Genomic DNA, 24,300 nt, shown 5'->3' on the forward strand with positions numbered 1-24,300 from the left:
TCATCTCCTGTCATATCCACCTGTTCTTTGTCTTAAATGTTGTATTCGGGCTGCAGTAAGTGATCATGATGAAATTTATTCAGCTCAGTAGTCTCCCTGTGAATAAAACTACAACTGGTTTACTAGCCTGCATTTGGATCTTTCGGAAAAATATTTTAGAGATAGTCATGGAGGTATGTTTTATTTTAGCAATCAGAAAACTTATGGGAAAGGGAAAGAATATAGAAGGGAAGTTGGAGAGAAGAAATATCATCAAGGATTACTGTGATTACGCATCACAGGTCTATGGACCTCTATCTCGCCTTGGTCGTTTCCCAGACAACAATTCAGAGGACTTTGTAGTAAAAAACCACTATCTCAACACCTATGAAGGTAAGCAGTTCCCCTAATTACAAGCCTAGTATAAGAGAGTTATCTTAGAAATATAAAATATAGCAATTTAGATTAAAAGCTAATCAAAAATATTTGTAAGAAATAGCCATTACATGTTTAGTATTATTAATAATGAGTTCATGGAAACCAATAAAAACTGTCAAGACCTAAATAAATAAATGGATACACTATGCAACAATTTACCAAGCAGTAAAGTCAATAAACTACTAAACATGTAAACATGTTTAATGTCACTAAAATCGAAGTTATGCAAAAATAAAATAGAAAAAGGTTTTATACCAGGTTAATGATGCAAACAAGAAATATGTAATGAAATCGGCCCTTTATGAAGAAACACCGGAATACTAGTGGGCAAGGGGATGGATAAACTAGGGGATAAATTAATGGAGAGGGTTATACCTGTTGTAAAGTCCAAGACAGGCTTAATTAAATTATTTAAATTTCAGTTGAGAGGTTGGAGAATCATATGGCCAAGATCGTGCATTGACAGTCACACCATTGAACTTGCGCCTCTGGCTGACCCTCTCCAGAGCTAAATATGATAACCTGGTGTGGTGGTGCCACTTTAGAATGGTGGTGCCATGTATCATATGATCATTAACTTCCTGTTTATTATTGTGGTATTATTACTTTTTGGTAGGACAGTGGTTTTATTTTAGAATGCATTTCTTATTTTACATTCTAAGTTACTAAGAATATAAGTTAATTATGTAGAAATTTCCTTTGTATTTCAGGGACAATTCAATTATATGAGATAACCCTTATCAGTAATTCTAAATAAAACCACTTGGCAAACTGCTAATAAAATTAACAGTATGCTTTCAATTGATATATTTAAGCACCGGACACTAATCATGTACTTCCTTTCCATAGGATTAGTTGAGCTTGAGTCATGTCTCCCAGATTTTGTGACACAACCCCGAATCAAACCACCAAAACCAAAAGTCAATACTACCAAAGATGGTTTTCTAAAGAGGGATGCAAGGATGGACCATGAGTTGGCAGAGGTTCATAAGGTATGCTGCTGCTGCTTCTCTTTTTTTACTTTCTTAGCAAATTTTATTAATTTTTATTTATTGGAGGATAATTGCTTTACAATGTTGTGTTGGTTTCTGTTGTACAACATGAATCAGCTATAAGTATACATATATCCCCTCCCTCTTGAGCCCCGCTCCCACCCCTCTTGATCATCACAGAGCACTGAGCTGACTTCCCATCTGGATGGCAAGATGCTTCTAGTGGGCTTTTGCAGAGATATACTACACGCCAGAACTGCACTTGGGCGGCAATGTCCAGTAGATCTCAACGCACAAGCCTACATTTTTTCCTCCTCTCTAGACCTTTCTGGTGGTTGCCTGTGTTGTGCTGAATCAGAGTTTTACCCCCTCATTTCAAACCGTAGGAAAACCTCCTGGAGGGTATTTTCCCCATTTGCAGAAGTCATGGTACTTTCTAAAAATGGTTCTGACTTGGGATCTACCCAATAAAATATGACACAGCATTGATGTATAACAAGTTTCTAGCATGCAGGATTACTGTTGGTTTTAATAGTGTAATAGGCCTCATTTTCTTCCTTTAAATTTGTTAGGATCATGAAGAAAGGGAGTCATGTTCAGCATCCCTCTCATCTAGTTTAAACTCAGCTAAATGAGAAAGTTTGATGGTCATCCCATGAGCCAACTGTACAGCTTCATCCATTAGCTGGCCTTTCTCTTTTCTTAATTGGACTATAGGTGTTCAGACTTGTATACTTTTGAATTTGTAGCTTATGATTGTAGTGCGTAGTCTTTATGCTGCGTAAGAATCACCTGGAGGGCTTGTTAAAACATGTGCTGCTGGGCCCCACCCCCAAAGTTTCTGATTCATTAGGGGAGAGAGGCCTGGAGTATTGGCATTTTTTGCAAGTTTCCAGGGGATGCTGATGCTGCAGGGACCACATTTTGGGACTCACTGATTTATGACATACCCTCATCACTGGTCCAAGCATGTTTGTTTGTTCAGTTAGTAATAGCATAGGGATCCAGGGCTTCCCTGGTGGCTCAGACAGTGAAGAATTTACCTGCAATGCAGGAGACGTGGGTTCAATCCCTCAACTGGAAAGATCCCCTGGAGAAGGAAATGAACCTGCTCCAGTATTCTTCCCTGGAGAATTCCATGGATAGAGGAGCCTGGAGGGTCCGTGGGGTTGCAAAGGGTCGGACCCTACTGAGCAACTAACACTTCCAGTTTCCAGAGAACTCACACTGATTATAAAAATTAGGTCCTTGACAAAACAAGAATTAGGACATTTAAAATAGTATATCTATGTGGTTCTTTCCTACCTCATCCTGCAGTCTCTTTACTGATTCTGAATTCTATGTTCATCATTTTCTCACTTTCTATAAGATTGTTTTGTAGATATTCTTATTAGAGTATGGAAGTTCCCTTCTATTCCTAACCTACTGAAGCTTTTAGTAATGTGTTTATGTTGAATTTTATCAAATGTTTTATCTGAATCTATTGAGATAATTATATAGTTTTCTTTTAAAAAATTACTATTCTAATAAGGAACATTTATAGCTTTTTATAAATGTTAATTTGTCCTCACATACTTAGTACTTCCCTGAAGTACTTCCCTTAGTACTTCACATACTTAGCCATATTTGGGCTGCCCTGGTGGCTTAGCTGGTAAAGAATCCAGCTACAATGCAGGAGACCTGGGTTTGATCCCTGGGTTGGAAAGATCCCCTGGAGAAGGGAAAGACTACCTACTCCAGTATTCTGGCCTGGAGAATTGCCTGGACTGTATAGTCCATGGGGTTGCAAAGAGTTGGACACAACTGGGTGACTTTCACTTAGTATGAACATAACATGGTCAGAGTGTATTATTTTTATTACATTGTTGGATTTGATATACTGATATTTTGTATATTCATGAGGGAAATGGCTTTATTTTTCTTACTCAGAAAGAAAAACTATATGTGACACTGGTCTTAGAGTTATACAGGTCTTTTGAAATGGACTAGAGAGTATTCCTTCTTTCCTCCTTTGGAAAGAGTTTAAATAAGTTTAAGATAATCCATTTCTTCAGTTTGGTACCTGTTCATATAAAATTATCTGAGACAGATGTTTTCTTCATGGGAAAAATTTTTAAACACTCCTTCAGTTTTCTTACAGCTTATAGAACTTTGTGCATCATATTGGTAAATTTTATTTTCTTTACAAATTCTATTTCACCTAACCTTTCAGTATTTTTGCATATGGTTGTTGATAGTATTACTTTAAAGCCTTTTTAGTGTTTATCTATAATCATGCCCATTCTTTTCATTCAACAAGTTATTAATTTGTCCTTTAACTCTTTTTCCTTAATTAACTTTGCTGAAGGGTTGTTTATTTTCTTGGTATTTTTTTCAAACATTGAACTTTTGATTTTGTTGATTTTCTCTGTCGTGTATATTTTTTCAGTTTCATTAGTTCCCACTCATATTTATTTTGTTTTTCTTTGTACTTTCTTTGGTGCTGTTTCGTGGTTCTTTTCCTAACTTACAATAGAAATGTAGCTCATTAATTTTCAGGTACTCATCAGTTTCTTAATATTTAAAACTAACCATTTCCTTCAAAACACTGATTTTGGTACATTCCATTAGTTTTGATATATAGTTTGGCATTATTGTCAATGTCTTTTTTTTAAACATTCATTATGATTTTTGAACCTGTGAATATTTAACAATGTATTTTACAATTTCCAAACATGCAGGAATTGTAACTAATTTTCTAATTAATTTCTCAATTGCTCTGTGGTCAGAGATCCTAGCCTGTATGATACCTATTCTTTGAAATTTAGTGAGGCTTGCTTTGTGAACTAGTGTAATGATTTTACATATAAATAATCTAAGTCCACCTTAAATAATATGTCATGTGGTTACCATATAGCAGATTATTCTAATTCCTCTGTACCATCCTTGTGACATTGCTATCATTTATTTCACTGATCCTATGCTATAATCACCCAATACATTTTTACTCTTATAGTTTTAGCAGTTATCCTTTAGAGCAATTAAAAATAAAAAATATTGTATTTTACCTTTATTTATTCCACCTCTTCTACTCTTCCTTCTTTTAAAAAAATTTATTTATTTATTTATTTTTGGTCGCACTGGGTCTTCGTCGATGTGCTCAGCTTTCCCCAGTGGTGGAGAACGGGGAATACTCTCTAGTTGCGGTGTGAGGGCTTCTGGTTGTGGTGACTTCTCTTGCTGTGGAGCAGAGGCTTTAGGGCGCACAGCTTCAGTAGTTGTGCTCCCAGGATCTAGAGCACAGGCTCGATAGTTGCAGCACAGGGGCTTACCCTGTGGCATGTGGAATCTTCCCAGACCAGGGATTGAACCCTTGTCTCCTGCATTGGCAGGAAGCTTCTTTACCAATGGGCCACCAGGGAAACCTCACTCTTCCTTTCTTAAATAGATCCAAGTTTCTGACCTATGTTCTTTATCTCCTTCCTGAAGAACTTGTTTCACCATTTATTACAGGGCAGGTCTACTGGGAGTGAACTCCCTCTGTTTTTATTTGTACCTGGAAGTGTTTATTTCTCCTTTACTTTTTATTGAGATATAATTCATGTACCATAAACTTAACCTTATAAAGTATACAATTCATTTATTTTTAGCATACTTAAAGATTGTTCTCCCACTTACCTGTGGTAATAGGATGACACGCAGTTTCTCAAATTAAGAGAGAAAAGCATTCAGTGTGGTAATGTATTAAAGAAGGAAATGGCAACCCACTCCAGTGTTCTTGCCTGGAGAATCCCAGGGACGGGGGAGCCTGGTGGGCTGCCGTCTGTGGGGTCGCACAGAGTCGGATATGACTGAAGCAACTTAGCAGCAGCAGCAGCATATACTTATTACTATTTTATTACTTGTTCTCTGGTTGTTTCTGTAGTTCTCTGTTCATTCTCCTTTTTGCTTCTTCTCTTATAGTTCAGTGATTTCCTTTAGTAGTATGCTTATGTTCCTTTCCTCTCCATTTTTGTATGTCTATTGTAAGTTTCTGATTTGTGGTTACCATGGGATTCATACATGGTACTTCTTTCAAACTGGTAGTAACAAGTTCAGATACATTCTAAAAGATTTACCTTTTTTACTCCTTCCCCACATTTTGTGTTTTAATATCCTATTTTATGTCTTCATGTTTATACCTTCATTATATATTGTATTACAGTTACTTTTACAGTTGTTATCTTTTAACCTTTGTACTTGCTTATTCAAGTGGTTGAAACTTAGCCCTTACTATATATTTGCCTTTTTTAGTGGGATTTTTCCTTGACTATAGTTTCTTAATTCTTGTCATACCATAGGGTTTTTTAATTGAGAGAAGACCCTTTAACATTTCTTTTAGTGTAGGTCTAGTATTGAACTTCTTTAGTTTTTGTTTGAGGAATTCTTTGTCTGTCCTTCAATTCTAAATGATAATCTTGCTAGATTACAGATTTTGCTCTTTGGACACATTATGAATATATCATGGCCCTCCCTTCTGATCTGCAGAGTTTCTGCTGAAAAATCAGCTGATAGCTTTAAGGGGGTTCCCTTGTATATGACTCTTTGTTTTTCTCTTGCTCCTTTCAGAATCCTGAGTTTAACCATTGCTGTTTTAATTATGTCTTAGTGTCGGTCTGTTTGGGTTCATCTTGTTTGGGACACTATGTGCTTCCTGCACCTGAAGAACCTTCCTTCTTCAAGTTTGGAAAGTTTTCAGTCATACTTTTAACAAATATACTTTGACCCCTTTCTCTCTCTTTTCTTCTTCTGGAACCCTTATAACACCAATGTTGATATCTTTGATGTTGTCCTGTAGATCCATTAAACTATTCTCATTTTTTTGTTTTCCTTTTCCTGTTCTGATTAGATGATTTCTGTTATTCTGTCTTCCAGATCACTTATGTCTCTTCTTTATCACCAGTAACCTATTCATGCCTTGTAATGTGTTTTCTTTTTTTCAGTTATTGTATTTTTCTTTGTTCTGACTAGTCCTTTTTTATATTTTTTAGTTCCTTGTTAAAATTCTCATCATGTTCATCTATCCTTTTTTCTAATTCAGTTAGCATACTTATTACTGATGCTTCAAATTCTTTATCTGGTAAATTGTTTATTTCTGTTTAATTAGTTGTTTTTTCAGTTTTTTTTTAATGTCTATATTTATTTAGTTGGCTGTTCTGGGTCTTAGTTGCAGTATGCAGGATCTTTAGTCATGGCACACTGATTCTTAGTTGCAGCATGTGGTATCTAATTCCCTAACAAGGGATCAAACTCGGGCCCCTGTGTTGGGAGCATGGAGCCTTAGCCACTGGACCACCAAGGAAGTCTCTTTCAGGGGTTTTGTCTTACTCTTTCAATTAAGACACATTCCTCTGTCTTCTTATTTTGGTTTTCTTTCTGTTTCTATGAAATTAGATGAAACAGTTACCTATTGTGGTCTTGAAGGGGTGTCCTTATGTGGGAGCATCCCTATACAGTCTGACTGTATCCAGTGGCTTTGGTGGGAGAGTTGGGTTTGACATGAACACAAGTGATGTTTTCTCAGGGCATGTTGGCATCTATCGCCTTGGTAGGAGGTAGGGCTGGAGGTGGAGGTGCTAGGGCTGAAACCAGTTGTAAGACAAAGTTTACACTTTGCTTGGCGTCCATCACTGCCCTGTTGAGGGTGAGTTCCTATACCATGTTGTTTTAGCAGAAGCCCTGAGGATCGGGTCAAAGCTGGCTCCATTCCTTCCGAGTGTACACTCTCCTCCTTCTCAGCACTGGCATGCTTGCCCCAGATGAGAACAGTGCTGGAGCAAGGTGGGTGGTGGGGGTAGTTGGCATGGATTAGAGTGCAAACCTTGGCACAGGCCATAGTGGTCCAGGACCAGAGATCTGGACTGTCCCTGCTGCCCTGCCTCTGTAAGCACCAGAGATGGCTGTCCCCCCCATCGCCTTCAGATGCAGCTTTATGTCTGAACCACTTCTGTATCTCACAGCCAAGTTCCAAAGAGGGCTGGAGGGTTCTCTTGGCTTAGCTAGTCTGCATGCCAAGGCATTCATGAGAAACCAACCAGCCACCCATGCAATTTTCAGCCCACCCTCTTTGTTCTGCTTTATGAGCAATCAAGCATGCATGTGCTCTTTACAAGCAGAGTCCAGGCTTCCTACAGTCCTCCTGTTACTCCCACTGGCTCTCTAACCAGCCAAGGAGACTTGTCATCCCTGTGTCAGACCCCAGGGCTGGGCTGCCCAATATGTGACTCAAACTGCTCACTCTCTTGGGAAGATCTCTGCCTGTGTTAACTTCCTCCTCTTCTGAATCCCCTGGGAAATCTCGACTTAATAACTTCTCTTTTTTTTCTGCCCAATTCCATATGGGTCTTACAGCTATATTTGTGCAACAGTCTGTGAGTCTCCAGGTAGTTTTCACTGAGAATTGTTCTGCATGTGTATTTGTAGAACAGTTTTTGGAAATATATATTTTTGATATGCTTAGTGGAGGAAGTGAGTTCTGCATGCTACTCCACCATCTTGATCTCTTTCTTCAGACAAATTATACTTTAAAACAGACTCTCCAATGAGTCTGCTGTTGTCCAACAGTGCCCTCTAGATTGCTCACTACCACACAGCACTCAGTTCTCTGTAGTATATGACTGGTGATTCTTTCCTTCTTGAAACTGTTTTTTTCAATTGAAATCTGTAGCACAGCTTCCCTGTTTGGTCTTACTTCACTGAATTTAATATAAGTCTTGGACATGATGCTCCATATGATAAATACTTAGGTGATCATGATGACATGAAAATGTATAGTTATTAGATTTTTACACAAAGACACTTGCACACGTGCATAACAGATAAATTTATTAACTGTATGGCATGATGATTATTTACTGTTCATTAGATGGAAGTGGATCACAATAAAGGTCTTCATCTTTGTGGTCTCCATGTTGAATAGACTGAGGAGGAGGAAGATGAGAGGTTGGTCTTGCTATCTCAGAGGATGCGGAGATGGAAGAGGTAGAGGAGGTGGAAGGGGAGGCCAGAGAGGTAGGCACACCCAGTGTAACTGTACAGAAATACATTTAAATGCTGTCTGACTTTTTTGGTTTTTCACTTTTCTAAAAATGTTTCTATATAGTACCAATCCTTCTTTCATTATTTGCTGGTTGTTTCAGTGCCATAGAACTGAACAGAGAAGGGTCTATGTATTACATGAAGTCAAATGCAGCCTTGAGCAGTCAAAATTGTTCTCCCAGACCATCCATCAGTTGTTTTCTGTCACCGTTTCTCCTACATTCTCTTCCTCGTTGTACGGCACCCATTTGGAAGCAGTCACCTCCGTCAGGGCATCTTCCGCTCGTCCCTCTGGTGTGGTTTCCTTCTGTTGTTGTTCCGTCACTAAGTTGTGTCCGACTCTGCAGCCCCCATGAACTGCAGCGTGTGAGGCGCCCCTGTCCTTCCCTATCTTCCCAAGTCTGCTCAAACCCATGTCCATTGAGTCAGTGATGCCATCCAACCATCCCATCCTCTGTCACCTCCTTCTCCACTTAGTCTTTCCCAGCATCAGAGTCTTTTCAGTAAGTCAGCTCTTCACATCAGGTGGCTCAGTATTGGAGTTTCAGCACCAGCCCTTCCAATGAGTATTCAGGGTTGATTTCCTTTAGGCTCGACTGGTTTGATCTACCTGCTGTCCAGGAGACTCTCAAGTCTTCTCCAGCACCACAGTTCAAAAGCATCAGTTATTTGGCACTCAGATCCATGTCTTGAAATCCTTCACCCCCCCCACCACCTTTTTAGCTATCTCCAGAATCTCTTTCATGATTTCCTTGAATGGCTTTGTCATAAATCCTGTGAAGACATGCATAAAATCTGAACAGTTTTCTTCAGCAGGAATTTATTGTTTGGGACTGATTGACAACTTTTTCTATAACAGTGATGGCATCTTCAATGGCAGACTTGCATGGTTTCTGCATTAATAATCCTTTAATAAATAATCCTTTCCATAAAGCGCCATGTGTAACAAGCCTTAAAGGTCCTTATGACCTGCTGATCTAGAGGCTGAATTACAGCCATTGTGTTAGGGGGCAAATAGATCGCTTTGATGCCTTTGTTGTTGAACTCACGGGATTCTGAATGGCCAGGTATGACCTAAATCAAATCCCTAATGATTATACAGTGGAAGTAACAAATAGACTCAAGGGATTATATCTAATAGAGTCCCTGAAGAACTATGGATGGAGGTTTGTAACATTGTATGTGAGGCAGTGACCAAAACCATCCCCAAGAAAAAGAAATGCAAGAAGGCACAGTGGTTGTCTGAGGAGGCATTACAAATAGCTGAGAAAAGAAGAGATGAGAAAGTCAAAAGAGAAAGGAAAAGATATATCCATCTGAATGAAGATTTCCAAAGAATAGCAAGGAGAGGTAAGAAAGCTTTCTTAAGTGAACAATGAAGGATATGGAGGAAAATGATAGAATGGGAAAGACTAGATATCCCTTCAAGAAAATCAGAGATACAAAGAGAACCTTTCATACAATGATGGGCACAATAAAGGACAGAAATGGTAAGGACCAAACAGAAACAGAAGACATTAAGGAGAGGTGGCAAGAATACACAGAACTGTGCAAAAAAGGTCTTAATGACGCAGATAACCACAATGATGTGGTCACAGACCTGGAGCCAGACATCCTGGAGTGTGAAGTCAAGTGGACCTTATTAGGAAGCGTTTTACAAACAAAGCTAATGGAGGTGATTGAATTCCAGCTGAGCTACTTCAAATCCTAAAAGATGATGCTGTTAAAGCGATGTATCAATATGCCACCAAATTTGGAAAATTTATCAATGGCCACAGGACTAAACAAGGTCAGTTTTCATTCCAACCCCAAAGAAGGTTAGAGTCAAAGAATGTTCAGACTACCATACGGCTGTGCACATTTCACCTGCTAGCAAAGTAATGCTCAAAATCCTTCAAGCTAGGCTTCAACAGTATGTGAACCGAGAACTTCCAGATATACAAGTTGCTGGATTTAGAAAAGGCAGAGAAACCAGAGATCAAATTGCCAACATCCATTGGATCATAGAAAAAGCAAGAGAATTCCATAAAAACATCTACTTCTGCTTTTTTGACTATGCTAAAGTTTTTGGCTGTGTGGATCACAACAAACTGTGGAAAATTCTGAAAGAGATGGGAATACCAGACCACCTGACCTGCCTTCCTGAGAAATCTGTATGCAGGTCAAGAAGCAACAGTTAGAACTGGACATGGAACAACAGACTGGTTCCAAATTGGGAAATGAGTACGTCAAGGCTGTATATTGTTACCTTGCTTAATTAACTTATATGGAGAGTATATCATGTGAAATACTGGGCTGGATGGAGTTCAAGCTGGAATCAAGATTGCCAGGAGAAATATCAACAACCTCAGATATGCAGATGACACAACCCTAATGGCCCAAAGTGAAGAGGAACTGAAGAGCCTCTTGATGAAAGAAAACGATATATCTACAGTGATGAAGGTGAAAGAGGAGAGTGCAAATGCTGACTTAAAAATCGAAATTCAAAATATTAAGATCATGGCTTCTGGCCCCATCACTTCATGGCAATTAGGTGGGATAAAAATGAAAACAGTACAGACTATTTTCTTGGGCCCCAAAATCACTGCCGATGGTGACTGCAGCCATGAAATTAAAAGATGCTTGCTCCTTGGAAGAAAAGCTATGACAATCCAAGACAGCATATTAAAAAGCAGAGACATCACTTTGCTGACAAACATCCGTTGAGTCAAAGTATGATTTTTCTAGTAGTCATGTATGGATGTGAGAGTTGGACTATAAAGAAAGCTGAGTGCCAAGAATTGATGCTTTTGAACTGTGGTGCTGGAGAAGATTTTTGAGAGTCCCTTGGGCTGCAGGGAGATCAAGCCAGTTGATTCTAAAGGAAATCAACCCTGAATATTCTTTGGAAGTACTGATGCTGAAGCTCCAATACTTTGGCCACCTGATGCAAAGAACTGACTCATTAGAAAAGACCCTGATGCTGGGAAAGATTGAAGGCAAAGGAGAAGGGGATACAGAGGATGAGATGGTTGAATGGCATCACTGACTCAATGGACATAAATTTGAGCAAACTCTGGGATATGGTGAAGGACAGGGACGCCTGGTATCTGTAGTCCATGGGGTTGCAGAGAGTTGGACATAGTGACTGAAAAACAATGAACATCAACAGGGACATTGTCCAATATCTAAAGAACTTGAAGAGGCAGTCCTTTTTTGGCAATGTACTTCCTGACTTTAGGAACAACACATTAATTAATGGAACCAATCCAGAAACCTGGAACCTGTTCAGGCTTTCTTTTACAGCCAGCAGATTGGCAGCTGGTGATTGTCATTTTCCCTTCAAGGCTGGGGTCTTAGCAGCTTTGTAGATAAGGCAGTTCTGATCATAACCTAACTGCATTTGCACAAAACAGAGTTAGCATTTCCTCTCCTGCCTTGAATCCTGGTGCTTATTTCTCCTTCTTACTAAAGAGTATCCTTTGTGGCATTTTCCCCCAGAGTAGGGTACTTTCATCAGCATTAAAAACCTGTTCAGGAAGATATTCTTTCCCCTCAATGATTTTCTTAATGGTGTCTGGGAATGTATCTTCTGCCTTTTGGTCAGCAGAAGCTACTTGTTATCTTGGTTTAAGCCAAACCTTTTTAGAAAATTACCAACCATCCTTTGCTGGCATTAAATTCTCCAGCTTTAGATCCTCACCTTCCTTTTACTTAGAGTTCTCATATAATGACTTCAATTTTTTTAAATCGTGTGTGTGTGTGTGTGTGTGTGTGTGTGTGTGTGTGTGTGTCCGTGTCCGTGCGCATGCTCAATCGTGTCTAACTCTGTGCTACCCATGGAATATAGCCTACCATACTCCTCTGTCCAGGAATTTCCCAGGCAAGAATACTGGAGTGGGTTGCCATTTCCTACTCCAGGGGATTTCCCAACTGAGGGATTGAACCCACATCTCTTGCATTGGCAGGCGTATTCTTTATCACTAGCAGCATCTGGTAAGCTCTTTTGAATCATATTAGAGTCTATAGGTGTGCCTTTCTTTTTTTCCCCCCAAAACTCATCAGATTATGCTCTATCCTTTACTTTTGACTGTGCTGGGTCTTTGTTTCTGCATTTCTGTAGTTGTAGCCAGTGGGGCCACTCTCTAGTTGAAGTGTGCAGGCTTCTCACTGCAGTGGCTTCTCTTGTTGCAGAGCACGGGCTGTAGAGCACACGGGTGTCAGTAGTTGCGGCATGTGGGCTTAGTTGTTCGATGGCAGGTGGAATCTTCTTGGACCAGGGATTGAACCTATGTCCCCTGCACTGGCAGGCAGAATCTTAACCCACTGAACCACCAGGGAAGTCCAAGTATGCCTTATAGCAATCCTGCATCCACATGAAATCTTCATTTTCAACATGAGATAAGAAGGTGTTTTGCAAATGGTGCAAGGTTTTCACATCTGCTTGTAACCATGGCTTCTTGCATTTCCTTTTCTTTCTTTCACAGTAGTCCTTACACTAGATTCATTCATCCTGAAATGGTGGGGAGCTGCGGCTGCAGACCTCCATTTATGGTGCATATAAAGCCCTTCACCGTTTTGTTGTAATGTCATGACTTTTCTCTCCTTCTTGGGGGCAAACCCAGCATCACTCTGGGTCCCGTGTTGTCACTCATGGTTTACGGTATTGCACTAAACACAGGGAGGAATATACAAGAACTGCTGGAGATCACTTGTTACCATGACATGCAGCTTATTGCAGAGACGAATTGCTCCTTCAGATGCTTGGCATCACCTTACATTTTAAGTGGACACTCACAATGCTTGCTGTTGTTCTTGTTCAGTCGCTCAGTCACGTCCGACTCTTTGCGACTCCGTGGACTGCAGAACACCAGGTTTCCCTGTCCTTCAAACTCATGTCCATTGAGTCGGTGATGCCATCCAACCATCTTGTCCTCTGTTGTCCCCTTCTCCTCTGCCTTCGATCTTTCCCAACATCAGGGTCCTTTCCAATGAGTCGGCTCTTCACATCAGGTGACCAAAGTATTGGAGCTTTAGCCTTAGTCTCAGTCCTCAGTGAATATTCAGGGTTGATTTCCTTTAGGATTGACTGGCTTGATCTCCTTGCTGTTCAAGGGACTCTTCAAGTGTCTTCTCCAGCACCACAATTCAAAAGCATCAATTCTTCAGCACTCAGCCTTCTTTATGATCTGACTCTCACATCCATACATGGCTACTGGAAAAGCCATAGCTGTGACTATATGGACCTTTGAAGGCAAAGTAATGTCTCTAGGTTTGTCACAACATTTGGGTTCACAGCAAAAGCAACAGGAGGTAGTTATGAATTTATTATAGTAGTATAGTATGTCCTACAGTTAGTTTTGTGCAGTTGTCATTTAATACTGCATCATTGTTTATGTTTCTCTACTTTGAATGGCATCACGTGTGGTCTGTAAGTGTCTGTGTGCATAAGTTTAATACGTTTTAACTTTTTATAATAGATTTGTGTGTAGTCTTGGGAAAGATGGAGGGCAGGAGGCGAAGGGAGCGACAGAGGATGAGATGGTTGGATGGCAACAGTGACTCAATGGACATGAGTTTGAGCAAGCTCCAGGAGATGGTGAAAGACAGGGAAACCTGGTGTGCTGCAGTCCATGGGGTGGCAGAGTCAGACAGGACTTAGCGACTGGACAACAACAAAGTGATAACGTAGCCTAATAGCTGCATATATTTTATGCATTTATGACATACCCGACTTTTTCTGTATTTCTAGGCTGTGTGGTTCATATGGAAGTTTTTTCAAATTGCCAAAAATGTCCAAAAAATTTCCGATATATTTATTGAAAAAAAAATCTGTATGTAAGTGGATCCATGCAGTTCAAACCTATGTTGTTCAAGGGTCAACTCTACTTTTAGACCACTGCTGCTGTCTGTTGATTCAGTAGTTTTGGTTATCATAGAGCTGTTTTATATATATATATATATATATATATATATATATATATATATATATATTTGCCATCAGATTTATTTTCAAGAAACTCAGAGCCTCTATTACAGCCATGGTAATTGGATGTGGCTCCAAATTTTACTCATAATTAGCATATTTTTTTATAAATCTTAACTCTTGACTTAGTGTTTGTTTTGTCACTTATTTATGTTTTTGTAGAAAAATAGTGTAAAAATTATTAAATGATGAAAAAGTAATTAAAGTGTGGTTTTAAAATTTAAAATCACAGAAATCACATTTTTTGATACTTTTAAGCTAAAAACATCCCCCTATGAATGAAAATGGAACCAATGAACAAAACCTTATGTCATGTATAATTCTGTCAGGATTTTTGATGATCAAAAGTAAAAAAAAAAAATGTTTTATATATATATATATAAATAAATTCATGTTGAAATAGAAGCACATTCTTTCACAAGGAACCGAATTTAAAAATCTTGATGTGCTTGACTTCAAGCCCAAAGTCAAGCTCTCTTCACTTGAAAACAATTGCCTATTAATACCCCTCATTTCCCCCATATCAATAAAATATAATACATGTTTCAGTCAGATACTGCACAGGACAATTTTCTATTGCCCCAGTCAGTCATTTAAAACAGCAGAGTAGCTTATGTGGAAGAACAGAAGTTGGGGGATTTGCTTGCATACACACATCACAGAACCTTTTAAAAACTCAAAAACATTTTTAAAATCTCCAAAACTTTGGATTAAAATGGATACACCCAGAATGTTTCATGTTTGTTTAGTGGTTAACTTATTCATGGAATATCATTGGTGCACCCTGGTTTGTACTTTCTCAAACTGTCCTAGCATGGCCATAGAGAAGATTGTTTCTGACTGATCTGGTAGTGGGAAAAAGTACAAATGTAAGAAATGACACTGTTTTTTGTTTTTTTTAAAGACTTCACTTTTCAGAGCAATTTTAGACTCACAGCTAAATTAAGAGGAAGGTAGGGATACTTTCTTATTCCCACATATGTATAACCTCCCCCATTATCAATATCTACCACCAGAGCGGTGCAGTTGTTACAGTTGACAAATATGTATTGACATATCATTGTCAGACACTGCTGTTATTTCAGGCACTGTTGGAAAAGAAGAAGGAGGATTTCAAAGCAAAGAAACCTATGCGTTTTCTTCAAAGAAAGCCAGTACCTCAACCTCGACTTCCAACTCCAACCCTGGAGATGAGTTCCAATGTAAGTTTGAGGCTTTTTTTTTATTTGAAAAGCTAAATTCAGCTTCACTATCTGTTTGTTCTCCAGATAGTTTGGGTTAAAAACAAACATAATGTAACCATGTTCATTTCCCAAGATCTGAATTACATTTCCTTTATCCTTATATTTCAAATGCACACAGAAAAAAAAAAAAGCAAAATGAAATCTAAATCCAATCCTTTTCAAGAATAAAAACACAAAGAATGAAATCTTCCGAAGAAAAATAGGCCTCAGAATGTAATCCTGATGTATGTCAAATAAGAAGGTGGAATGATGATCAGATACTATAACTGTATTCCCACATGAAGTGGTTGATGATAGCTGGAATTAGCAAGAAATCATCAAGACAGACCAGCTTCTGGGTTAAGATTGGCCAGAGAGCTCATTCTGACTCCAGGGCTGTGCCTTACCTTCTCAGGGCCCCACACTCAGTTTGGTCAGCATTTCCAGAGTTGGTTAGGGTTTAAAGGACTGACTCAGAAAACTCAAAAGAAACTGCTGGAGATGCCACAAATTTTCAAATTTGTTATGTATAGTCAAAGCTATGGTTTTTCTAGTAGTCATGTATGGATGTGAGAGTTAGACCATAAAGAAGGTTGAGCACTGAAGAACTGATGCTTTTGCATTATGATGCTGGAAAAGACTCTTGAGAGTCCCTTGGACTGCACAGAGATCAAATCTGTTTGTCCTAAAGGAAATCAACTCTGAATATTGATTGGAAGGACTGATGCTAAAGCTAAAGCTCCAATACTTTGGCCACCTGATGCGAAGAACCAAGTCATTGGGAAAGACCCTGATGTGGGAAAGATTGAAGCCAAAAGGAGAAGTGGGCAGCAAAGGATGAGATAGTTAGATAGCATCACCAACTCATTGGACATGAGTTTGCACAAACTCCGGGAGATGGTGAAGGACGGGAGCCTGGCATTCTGCAGTCCATGGGGTCGCAAAGAGTTGGCACAACTTGCAACTGAACAGCAGCAACATACTTTACAGAGGGAACTATAACTGCCTGGTATATCAGGATGTTGCTCTCGGGAGGTCGGCTTGTTCTTTCCCAACACAGGGAAGTTCTCACACAAAGCCAAACTGCACATAAGGTTGTGCTTTGCCAGAGCGGGAGAGTTGATGGGAGAGCTCACTAGCACCTCCAATGGCTCTGAGATCTCTGGAGGGGTGGGAATGCTCCTGCTGACTGGCCACAATGCACTTCTGGGCAGCATCCTCTTTTCTAGACTTCGTGCTGACCGCTGCCTGTGGTTATGTATATGAATATGTCTTTCACAAATGTTAATGCTGTTGATTCCACTATGGATATATCTTTTGTATTCAGAAGGGCTTTAATGAAGTTTGTCGACTCTGTTCTTTTTGCTTTTACACATACTTATTTAAGGTGATATTAAGGTGATTTAAGGTAGATTGCTGATTTTGTCCATTATATTCTGATTTTACCAGTTTAGCTAAATTCTTGTGAAAAGCATCTCATTTCTGACTCCGATATACACCATCTGCATTCTTTGTCTCATGTTCATGCTCAATCATTAACTTGTGCCTGACCTTTGCAACCCCATGGACTGTAGCCTGCCAGGCTCCTATGTCCATGGGATTTCCCCGGCAAGAATACTGGAGAGGGTAGCCATTTCCTTCTCCAGGGGATCTTCCCGACCTAGGGATCAAACCCTTGTCTCCTGTGCATTGACAGGTAGATTCTTTACCACTGACCCACCACGGAAGCCTGCATTCTTTGTCTACTCATGATTAAACATGAAAAAAAAACTATTGCAAAGGGATGTTATTAGCAATACCTACTGCTTCAAGAAAGATTTTGTTGGAAAGGAATATAGAAAAAATGAAAATGGCTTAATTTGTAAGGATAACACGACAGTGGGTAAATTTTTTGCTTTTGACATAATTTACCAATGATATCATGAAAAATATAATGAATTTTGACAATACTTTAATGTCATGTTTAAAGTCCTATATGTTCAAAGAAGGATGATTTTTTGTTTCTCTTTAAATCCTTCTGGTGTCTAGCTTTTTTGCTAGATATAAATCTTCAAAAAAGTATTTGATGGCAACTGCTGCAGTTCTCAAGCTGCTTAGTTCTCTCTTTGTTTTTTTAGGAAGAAGAAGATATAGAAATGGCTGTGATCTACCTTCAAAAGTTGCTCCGGGGCAGAGTTGTTCAAAACATGGTGTGTAGGGTGGACCCCTGGCCATGTTCTTCTCCTTTGAGACTAGATTCACAGAGTGCACCTGTGCTTGTTTCCTTGGGGTAAATTACCTCCCATACCCTGCTGTCCTGTGGAACTATGCTATTCAGTTACCTGCTCTTTCCCTTTTACTGCCATAGCTGGCCAAGTAAGTGGCACAGTATCAAGGAAAGAAAGGACCCGCCTGCTGTTTCCTGTAGTGTAACCAAGGCAGTGTGAAGCTAATGTCTTCCATGGAATTGCTGAATCCAGTTTTCATACATGAACTTTGACTACTAAGCATCACAAACCAAGTGGATTTTCTAATTTTCCACAGTCATAATAATCTGAGTTTGCATATTAGCTAGCAATGCATGAATAATAAATGGAATAGCTAAATAAATAACTATAGTTTTGAACTCTTACTGTATGCTCACATTTTATATTCTTTGCTCTACACATATCAGCACATTTTTTGCTATCAATTACCCATTTTACTGGTGAGTAATACAAGCCTGAGTGAGATTATGTTAACTGCCAGTAAATTCAACCCTGGTTTTCCTGACCGTAAAACCTTAGTCAGATCATTGTGCTTCTTAAGTTTAAAAAGGGACTGATGTAAAGCCTAAGCTACATTTTTTCTTCCCCAGACAGCTGTAACTCTTAAGAGACTCAGTTATGGTGAGTCAGTCCAGGGAGGCTGGATGAGCATCTCGTGTTCAGCGCTATTCCCTGTCCTCCTGCCAGTATTTCTGCAGGAGAAACGCCACAGTAAAGTTCAGACAGCAGGTCGTGTATTCCAGACCAGGAGCAGATCTCTCAGAAAGGAAAAATGACCATGAAAAATACCACGCCCAGGCTTCTTAGGGGAAATGAAGGGAAGGTTCCAGTTTCTTAACATGACCCTAGAATTGTCGCCTTGTCTTTGAGAGGCATTTTAAGAAATCCAGTCAACGGTTAACTGATAACTGAGCTCCTTCTCTGCCTGAACAGCTGAAGGAGCAGAAAACAGGGCTGACGCCCAGCTCTGTGGCATACACCTGGTCCGTGGCCCTGAAAGGCGGAGCAGAACCCACAGTTCATGAGCGCTTCGCCACTCACTGCCTGCAAGGGCTCGTGCCTGCACTGGCAATGCTGATTTGCTGGTCTCTCTGATTTGATTTGATACAGATGTTTGAAGGGAAAGAGAAGCGGCTGGAGTTGATCCAAGAGCTGCGCACCAGCCACGCACTGCAAGAAGATGACAGGCTGGTGAAGAAAGCTGAGAAGCAGGTGACCCTGGCCCTGCAGCGGCAGAGGAACTTGCACGAGCACAAGGTTCTTTCCTCTCCTTTCTTGTCCCGTTTTACCCTTGATTTTTATTATTGTGCAGACAACAGTATAGCAGCAACAGATGAAATGATGTAAAAGAAACACCCCCCACAATCCCAGCATTTTTCACCTTGGCGCTACAGTCCACAGTTTGAATGGACTGTATCCTCCCTGAGTTGAATATGCTTTTTTTTTTTTAATTTGCAAAAAGGAAAGAAAAAAAACTTCACTATTTTAAAAGGTTTTCTTTTCCAATTTTTCTTAAATATTTGGTGACTCTATTATATTTCAGTGGAAGCTAAGTAGAATGAATAAATACTGAAAGCAATAGAAAAAGTGAGAAATGAGATTTTAAAAGCTGGAGCTCGTGCTCCTTAAACTGCATGTTAAGTATGTTAGTATGTTATTCTGTGACTTTCATCAGGTCCTCTGAGCTCTGTGTGACTGCCACTAGCTGGTGATTGCCGCTCTAACCCAACAACTGTAAATGTGTTTCCTACTTTCTGCTGGTATTTGTGTATATATAGACAGTATTTAACGTTGACTAAAGTGGAGATATACTTTTACTGCCTCTCCCACTTATCTGTAAATCAATGTGAAAAGAATCAATTTGCAAAGTGTTGTAAGAAAGTAGACTTACAGCAAAGTTAATATTACCCACCTTTCGTGACACAGACAACTCTCGGGCTGTGAACTGGGCACAAATGATCAGCAGCTCTGAAGCAAGCACCCTGTACTCCCTTCATGTGACAGCAGGGCTGGGAGTGCTCTCTGAGTGACGGGGGCTGGTTTGGGGGAGGGAGGAAGGAAGTCACAGATGGTGAGACCCAGCCAAGGGACCAGAGAAGGAAGAGGAGAATGTAGTCACTGGAGTCTCTGAATCTGGGGGCGCTGGAGCCCTGGACATGATGGAGACGAGATGCACATCTGTTCAGAGAGAGAGCAGAATGCTCAGGCAGTGGAATACCCAGGACCTGGATGCAAGAATGCCCGCTTCGGCCCCCTTCAGGGTTTCTGATTATAGACTTGAGCGGCTATAGCTAAGACAATCCGGAGCTTTTAATTCATCTATCCCATTTAGTGGATAAATACTTGACTGATAGACATGATGACAGCTAAGAGCTAAGCGAGGAATTAATGGGAAGAGCTGTCACATAGCCACAGACTCGCCCTGTTTACCTTTGACTGCTCCTGGCTACACCTGTGGGATGCAGGCATCTGGGGCAGTGGGCATCTCGCGTACCTGTAGCGGTGCTGTTCCTCTCATTTTCTCCCTCTCTTATATCAAGGGGAATCGTCAGTGTGAGAGCAGCAGGTGTCTGGGAGAAGAGCCTTTCCAGCTTACCACTGAGGCTAGGAGCAGGAACACAGTACAGTCTTCTTAAACACTTTTATTCTCATTGTGCCAAAGCCAGGACAGAGGGATCCATGAATAAACACTGTGGCTTATTCCTGGCCAGTAACTCTGGGCCCCTGTCTACCTCAGCGACTACATAGACATGTAGGCTTATTTCCTACTCTGTTTCAAAGGCACGTCTTAATGACTTTGAAGTTACTTAAATTAATAAAAAGTACCAAGGTTTTCTACTTTCATGTTACTGAAAAGCTTGAAAATCCCCCAAGCTTGTTGTTAAAGGACCAAGCATTGAAAAATTAAAAGGTATCATGAGTTAATTTCTAGGAGATTCTATTTTTTTGAACTCCAGTATTATGTTTTAATCAAAACCTTGACATTTCCCTTCATGTCTGGGGAGATATAAGCACTTTACCTTCTGGATAAAATTGAAAGGAAAAACAATTGTGTGGATGCTGACTAATGTTTTGCTAAACTATCATCCATTGCTGAACAATCTGCTTTCTCAAGTCTAAGTTTGTATCGTCAGTTTTCCTAGTAAAACCATTGCATTCGGAAAGGGAAGTGACTGTCGAGGGTAATCCAACATCCCTCCTCATGAATCACACTTCTTAGTGGAATCATTATCCTCATAGTCATATTATTATTTTTAAGGTGTCGCTGGTTGAAAACCATTTGGCTGGACTGGAAGGAAGGGTGCTGGCGGACATGTTTGACTTCCTGTCCAAAGAGCTGGTAAGACTGCAGGAGGAGAGGCGGGTCCACGCCCTGGCCATGCTGGCCGAGCGGCAGCGCCGGATGCGTGAAGCTGAAGAGAGTGGCCGGCGCCAGGTGGAGCAGAGGCGCCTGCAGGAGGAGGACCAGATATTTAAGGAGGCAAGTGAAGACATCGTAAGGAAGCCGTTTGTAAGGAGCCGAGTCAAACCCAAGGCACCTCAAGATAGGAGATGGCTTTCATTTTTTAATTGTCTTCAACAGATAATGTATTGGGTTCTTAGGATATGCCCAGCAGTATGTAAAGGCATTGTGGGGTACTTTGGAGGGAAATTCCAGGCATGGCCCTTTCTCTCCTGGAGCTTAAATCCTATATAACATGCAAATAAGGGTAGAATAAGAAAATGTGGTGTTTCCTGAGGGAAACAAATGGGACCCAGTGACACATTTTTATAGAGGTCATTGGGGGTACTTGTTGTATGAACAGGTTAGAGGGAGGACAGGGTGGAAATAAGGGACCTGAAAGGAGGCTGATGAACTAACTTAGGCCAGAGTGAGAAATAGGGTGAAGTCAAGTATAAAGTCCAGTTTCCGGTGTCAGTGAGTAGGGAGATGATGGTTGTTTTCCAAGGCAGGAAAACTGAGGGCGGAATAGGTTTGGGGCAGGGGTGGAATCAGGAGTTTGATTTACATTAGTTTGAGACATCTTGGTAGAGGTGTCATTTCAGCAAATGAATATATCAGGTGGAATTTAAAAGAGATTTTTTGACTAAAGATGCAAACGTGGGAGTTAGGAAGGCCAGGCTGGTAAATTAGCATTCTGACCAACACCCGGTGGATGTGAAATTCCAGGCTGACCCAGATGCAAACTCAGAGGAAGTTTAAGGAACCAATAATATCTCAAAGCACTCTTGCCCTCATCAACAATGCAAAAGCTCAAGTGATAAAATTGGAAGGGATTTGTGAGGAAGGTTTCTTTAAAGGGAACTGTGCTGTGACTAATACCCGCCCCACCCCAAATCAAACCTAGAGTTTGGGGAGAGTGTGTCCCCTTTCTTGGGGAACTTGATGGTGTTCTTTCAGTTAGGGTGTCTGACCCCCACGGATGCAGAGGTGGAAGCTGGGCAGGCTAAGGGGTTTGGGCACAGAAGCGGCTGCGTGGGCGGCCAGCACACCCAGCATACTGCAAAGCAGAGGCTGTGTGAGTCTCCTTTGGGGCAGATGGGAAAGACGATAATGCCAACCTTTTTTAAAACGTGCCAATTAAAAAAAAAAAAATTCCTGTCCAGGAGGCTATCTGAATTGTAAATATGGGTATTTTTGAGCTCGAAAAAATAATGCTATGTCAACTTGAAGTTTTCTTATTTGATCTGTGATTTTAAGGATTTACCCAATTCCCAGGGTGTTAGGATTGATTCATAAATAGTATTTGCTGTTTTTTTCTAATTAAAAAATTGATTAAAATTAAAGATCTTCCATCGTCTATACAGCTTAAAAACTTGCAGGTTGTGTATTGTCAAGTTCAGCTTTTTAATTGGAGTGGAGGATCATCTCTGGTGTCAAACAGCCTATAATAATAATTTGTATTCTAGTTTCCTTGTCATGCTAACAGCTTTTCTTTAAATTGCATTACTGAGATTTAGCAGTTTTTAGCAAACAAGAACTTACTATCCCCTACTGAAATCACTAAGGAAAAGCCAACTGGGATGGGAAGAACCAGTTGGGAGAGAGAATAAAAGGAGAGAGACGAAGGAGCCACTATACTCAGAAATATAGAAAGGACGATACTGGTGAAAGACTTCTAGGAAGGGAAGTCTTTTAGATGGGAATAGCCCCAGGAAATATCAGCACATCTGGGAGGGACATGAAAGGGTTAAAAAGACCCTTCTGGCCTGATTTAAGGGTCATTTATGTAAAAAATGTATCCATCTCGGGACCACGCCATGCATCATTTAAATTCCCTATCTTCCATCACATCACCCTTTTATAGATAAATATAAATATACCAAAAACCAGAAATGTACACATTATAAATTTCCAGAAAAATAACATCTATTGAGAACCATAGTCATCAGTTCACTTCAGTCACTCGGTCGTGTCCGACTCTCCGCGACCCCATGAATCACAGCACGCCAGGCCTCCCTGTCCATCACCAAATCCCGGAGTTCACTCAAACTCATGTCCATCGAGTCGGTGATGCCATCCAGCCATCTCATTCTCTGTCATCCCCTTATCCTCCCACCCCCAATCCCTCCCAGCATCAGAGTGTTTTCCAGTGAGTCAACTCGTCGCATGAGGTGGCCAAAGTATTGGAGTTTCAGCTTTAGCATCAGTCCTTCCAATGAACACCCAGGATTGATCTCCTTTAGAATGGACTGGTTGGATCTCCTTGCAGTCCAAGGGACTCTCAAGAGTCTTCTCCAGCACCACAGTTCAAAAGCATCAATTTTTCGGTGCTCAGCTTTCTTCACAGTCCAACTCTCACATCCATACATGACCACGGGAAAAACCATAGCCTTGACTAGATGGACCTTTGTTGGCAAAGTAATGTCCTGCTTTTTAATATACTATCAAGGTTGGTCATAACTTTCCTTCCAAGGAGTAAGCGTCTTTTAATTTCATGGCTGCAGTCAGCATCTGCAGTGATTTTGGAGCCCCCCAAAATAAAGTCTGACATTGTTTCCACTGTTTCCCCATCTATTTCCTATGAAGTGATGGGACCAGATGCCATGATCTTAGTTTTCTGAATGTTGAGCTTCAAGCCAACTTTTTCACTCTCCTCTTTCACTTTCATCAAGAGGCTTTTGAGTTCCTCTTCACTTTCTGCCATAAGGGTAGTGTCATCTGCATATCTGAGGTTATTGATATTTCTCCCAGCAATCTTGATTCCAGCCTGTGCTTCTTCCAGCCCAGCGTTCCTCATGATGTACTCTGCATAGAAGTTAAATAAGCAGGGTGACAATATGCAACCTTGACGTACTCCTTTTCCTATTTGGAACCAGTCTGTTGTTCCATGTCCACTTCTAATTGTTGCTTCCTGACCTGCATACAGGTTTCTCAAGAGGCAGGTCAGGTGGTCTGG

At 40.4% G+C, this 24,300-nt stretch overlaps 1 protein-coding gene across 1 annotated transcript in view; it reads left to right on the forward strand.

Moving 5' to 3' along the window:
- The window catches only part of CFAP91 (cilia and flagella associated protein 91), a 123,781-nt gene that overhangs the window by 54,608 nt on the left and 44,873 nt on the right, over positions 1 to 24,300 (forward strand). Inside the window, exons 9-14 of the mRNA XM_055434433.2 lie at positions 190 to 372; positions 1,267 to 1,409; positions 15,516 to 15,632; positions 17,771 to 17,842; positions 19,010 to 19,156; positions 21,159 to 21,380. Coding sequence (XP_055290408.2) covers positions 190 to 372; positions 1,267 to 1,409; positions 15,516 to 15,632; positions 17,771 to 17,842; positions 19,010 to 19,156; positions 21,159 to 21,380 — 884 coding nt within the window. The remainder of the gene's footprint in view (positions 1 to 189; positions 373 to 1,266; positions 1,410 to 15,515; positions 15,633 to 17,770; positions 17,843 to 19,009; positions 19,157 to 21,158; positions 21,381 to 24,300) is intronic.

This window comes from Moschus berezovskii, chromosome 1 (assembly GCF_049115385.1).
Source record: "Moschus berezovskii isolate FMDL1 chromosome 1, NW_MosBer_1.0, whole genome shotgun sequence".
NCBI classification, from domain to species: Eukaryota; Metazoa; Chordata; class Mammalia; order Artiodactyla; family Moschidae; genus Moschus; species Moschus berezovskii.